Here is a 3,950-nt window from a genome sequence, read left to right as displayed (position 1 = left end):
ACCCCATAGAGCACACTCCTATGGGGGCCACACCCCCCATGGGCACCCAGGGCCACCACCCTGGTCAAAAATGTCACTTGTCCAAAATGTCCTCACTGGGGTCCCCAGTGTCCCCATATCCATAATGTCCCTATGTCTCCACATCCCCAATGTCCCCAGTATCTCCATGTCCCCATATCCCCCCTCCATATCCACAACATCCTCATGTCCCCAACGCCCGCAGTGTCCCCATGCTCCCCCCACCCCCCCCCAGTGTCACATTGTCCCCAGGCAGCTGGCATTGCCACGTGTCCCCCTCTGTCCTCGGTGTCCCCATGTCCTCCCCCTCCCCCCAACCCCAACTGTGGCCCCCAAAAAGGGGAACCGAAAGGGGAAGCGCCACTGGGTGGGGAGGGGGGGGACAACTTCTGGGGAAGGGACAGGAGGGGGGGGAACGTGGGGACATGGGGATGTGGGGACACTGGGGACACTGGGGACATGGGGACACTGGGGACATGGGGACATTAGGGACACGGGGATGTGGGGACACAGTCCTTCCTTATGTCTCCTTGTGTCCCCATGTCCCTTATGTCCCACATCCCCACAGCCCCAATGCCCCCGCATCCCTATCATGTCCCCATTTATCCCTGCAGTCCTCATTGTCCCCACTGTCCCCGATGGTCCCCAATGAGCTCTGATGTCCCCATTGTCCCTATTGACCCCAATGCCCTTCATGGTCCCCAAAGTCCACACTGTCCCTATTGTCGCCATTGTCCCTAAATTCTCCATTGTCCCAATTGACCCCAAAAGCCCCTGATGTCCTCACCGTCCCCAAAGTTCCCATTGTTTTTACTATCCCCATTGTCCCCATGATCCTCAGTGTCCCCAGTGTCCCCCAGTGTCTCCCCGCCCCACCGTCCCCAGCCCCTTCCCCTATAAAGCCCTCTGGAGGACCGCACGGAGGGGGGGGGCACTACAAGCAGAGCGCCGCTCTGCGCGCTCCCACTCTATGATACGAGAGCGGGGGTGCGAGTCGAGCACTTCCTGTCCCCACAGATCAGAGCTCCGCTTACTTCCGGTTGCCTCACCCCCCTCCTTCCCCAGGTGACTTCCGGTTCCGGCGCAGCTGAGTTCCGGTTCCGGCGCGGTGCCCTGGTGACCGCCAGTGCCATGGGCGCTCACCTGGCGCGGCGCTATGCGGGGGGGGCGGACACGGAGCCGGATCCGCTGGCGATGCCCACGTTCCCCGCCGACCTGGGGCTGCCAGGGCGGGAGCCGCGCAGTAAGGGGGGGCCTGGGCCCAGGGGGGGTCCGTGTGCGGCCTGAGGGGGGTCCGTGTGAGGCCTGGGGGGTTTCTGTAGGGCCGGGGTTGGGCTGTATGGATCTGAGGGGTCCGCATGGGGTCCGGGGAGGGGGCGTGTGGGGTCTGCGGGGTCTCTGTAGGATCGGAGAGGGTCTGTATGGAGCTCGGGGGAGTCCCTAAGGGGTCCCTGAGGGGCCTGGGCGATCCATGTGGGTGTCTGTGGGGTCGGGGGTCTCTGTGGGGCTGAGGGGGTCCGTGTGGGGCGGTGGCGGCTACCTCCACTGTCCCCCTGGTCATGTCCCCAGTCCCCAGCCCATGTCCCTTTGCCCCCTCCCCCGTAACCCCATCCCCAACCACTGACCCCTTATCCCCTGTCCCCAGCCAATGACCCCAATCCCTTCCTCTCCTGCCCCCCGACTGCGTCCCCCTGTCCCCAACCAATGTCACTTTGCTCCCCTCTGACCCTGTTCCCTGTGTTTCTCCATCCCCAACCCCTGTCCCCAACCCCATCCCATTGTATCCTGTCCCCCTGTCCCCAACCAATGTCCCCGTCCTGTCTCTTCACCTCCCGTCCTGACTGTGCCCGTGTCCCCAACCCCGTCCCTTCACCCCCTGCCCCCCTGATGGTGTCCCTTTGCCCCCAGCCATGGTGGCCACAGCTCAGCAGTTGTCGGACGGCCGCGTCCCGTTGGCGCAGCGGGATTTCTGTGCCCACCACCTCCTGCGCCTGATGCGCTGCCGCCGCGACGCCTTCCCCAGCCTGTGGCAGTGCCAGCACCTGAGGCACCAGTGGGACAGCTGCCAGCACCACGAGTAGGGGGCGGGGGACGGGGGGCAGGGGGACGGGGGGAGGCCAGGGGGGTAGGGGGGACGTGGGGACATCGAGGGGAGGGGGACAGGGGAAGACATAGGGACAAAATGAGGACGTGGGGACAAGGTGGAGCGTGGGGATGTGAGGACAAGGTGGGGGCGTGGGGACAAAATGGGGCGTGGGGTCAAGGGGGGGGGGGACATGGGGACAAGGAGGGGTACAGGGATATGGGGATGGAGTGGGGGTATGGGGACCAGAAGGGAGCACAGGACAAGGTGAGGACGTGGGACGTGGAGGGGACAGAGGGACAAGGAGGGAACAAAGTGGGGACATGGGGTCAAGTAGGGGGGATGGGGACAAAATGGGGCATGGGGTCAAGGCGGGACATGGGAACAAGGAGGGGACACGGGGACAAGGTGGGGTATGGGAACAGAGTGGGGACATGGGGACAAGGTGGGGTATGGGAACAGAGTGGGGACATGGGGACAAAGTGGGGACATGGGGACAAGGTGGGGTATGGGGACAAAGTGGGACATGAGGACCAGAAGGGGATATGGGGGCACAGGCTCAAGGAGGGGACGTGGGAACAGAATGAGGCATGGGGACAAAACGGGGGACACCGGGGACACGGGGACGAGGAGGGGCCGTCCGTCCGTCTGTCCGCAGTTACGTGATGCGCATGAAGGAGTTTGAGCGCGAGCGGCGGCTGCTGCAGCGCCAGAAGCGAATCCAGAAGCGGGAGGCGGCAGTGGCTGCGGAGTGACACCCTGGGGACCCCCCCCCCCCACGGGACCCCCACCCTGTGGGTAGCACTGGGCATGGAATAAAGCTCCAAACGGGAGCCCGCGTCCTTGGGGACAGTGACACTGACACACGTGTGGAAGGGACGTCTTTTATTCTTGTCTGCGGGGACAGCGATGGTCGCACGCGGGGGACGCGGTCATGCCCAGCCGCCACAGGACAGTGATGCGCCACACGTGAGTGACACGCGCCACACGTGTCCCCGCGGGGCGGTCATGCGTCCCTTGTGGTGACACCGATCATTCCTGACCCCGTGGAATGGTGACATGGGCTCACACCCGGCCCACTGTGACAGTCGGTGACAGCATGGGATGGGGGCGCCATGATTGCATCCACCACCACAGTGGGGGGGGGGGGGTCTGCTGTCCCCAAGGTGCCACCCAGATGTCCTTTGTCACCCGAGGCCCATTGTCACCTAAGCGTCCTTCGTCACCAAGGCCCTCTGTCACCCAGGGGCCTTTTGTCACCCGGATGCCTTTTGTCACCCAGCTGTTGCTTGTCACCCACGTGCTCTCCGTCACCCAGATGTCCTTTGTCACTCGAGTGTCCCCTGTCACTCAGACGATGTCCTCAGTCACCCAGATGTCCTTTGTCACCCAGGTGTCCTTTGTCACCCAGGTGTCCTTTGTCACCCAGGTGCCCCCTGTCACCCAGACGTCCCCTGTCACCCAAATGTCCCCGTCGCTCGGGTGTCCTTTGTCCCTTGGGTGTCCCCCATCACCCAGACATACCCCGTCGCTCGGGTGCCCCCCGTCACCCCGACGTCCCCCTGGCTGTCCCCTGGGCTGGGGGGTGGTGGCAGTGTCCCCTCACAGCAGGAAGGGGACGATGGGGGAGCGCAGCGGTGGGTAATCGCGGAACTCCCGCAGGTAGCTGCGGTGCTTCCCCTGCGCCCATATCGCCATCTGCACGAAGCCCACCAGGGAGAACAGGGCCACTGTGGGGGGGGGACGGCGTCAGTGCCATGGGGGGGACGGGGGGGTTGGAGGGGACATGGGGATATCTGTACAAAGCCCACCAGAGGGAACAGAGCCACTGCGGGGGGAGAAGGGGATG

General features: G+C 64.4%; 1 protein-coding gene across 1 annotated transcript; it reads left to right on the top strand.

Annotated features, from left to right (window-relative positions):
- Positions 1 to 1,098: 1,098 nt before the first annotated feature.
- On the top strand, positions 1,099 to 2,963 carry NDUFB7 (NADH:ubiquinone oxidoreductase subunit B7). Its single transcript, XM_042894295.1, has 3 exons — positions 1,099 to 1,261; positions 1,927 to 2,095; positions 2,760 to 2,963. Exons 1-3 carry the CDS (start codon positions 1,150 to 1,152, stop codon positions 2,854 to 2,856), a joined length of 378 nt encoding a protein of 125 aa, XP_042750229.1. The 5' UTR covers positions 1,099 to 1,149; the 3' UTR covers positions 2,857 to 2,963.
- The last annotated feature ends 987 nt before the right edge of the window (positions 2,964 to 3,950 follow it).

Source organism: Lagopus leucura, unplaced genomic scaffold (assembly GCF_019238085.1).
Source record: "Lagopus leucura isolate 7727_CA_CO unplaced genomic scaffold, USGS_WTPT01 34444-0_obj-0_obj, whole genome shotgun sequence".
Lineage (NCBI taxonomy): Eukaryota > Metazoa > Chordata > Aves > Galliformes > Phasianidae > Lagopus > Lagopus leucura.
This window is presented reverse-complemented; position numbering and strand designations above follow the sequence as displayed.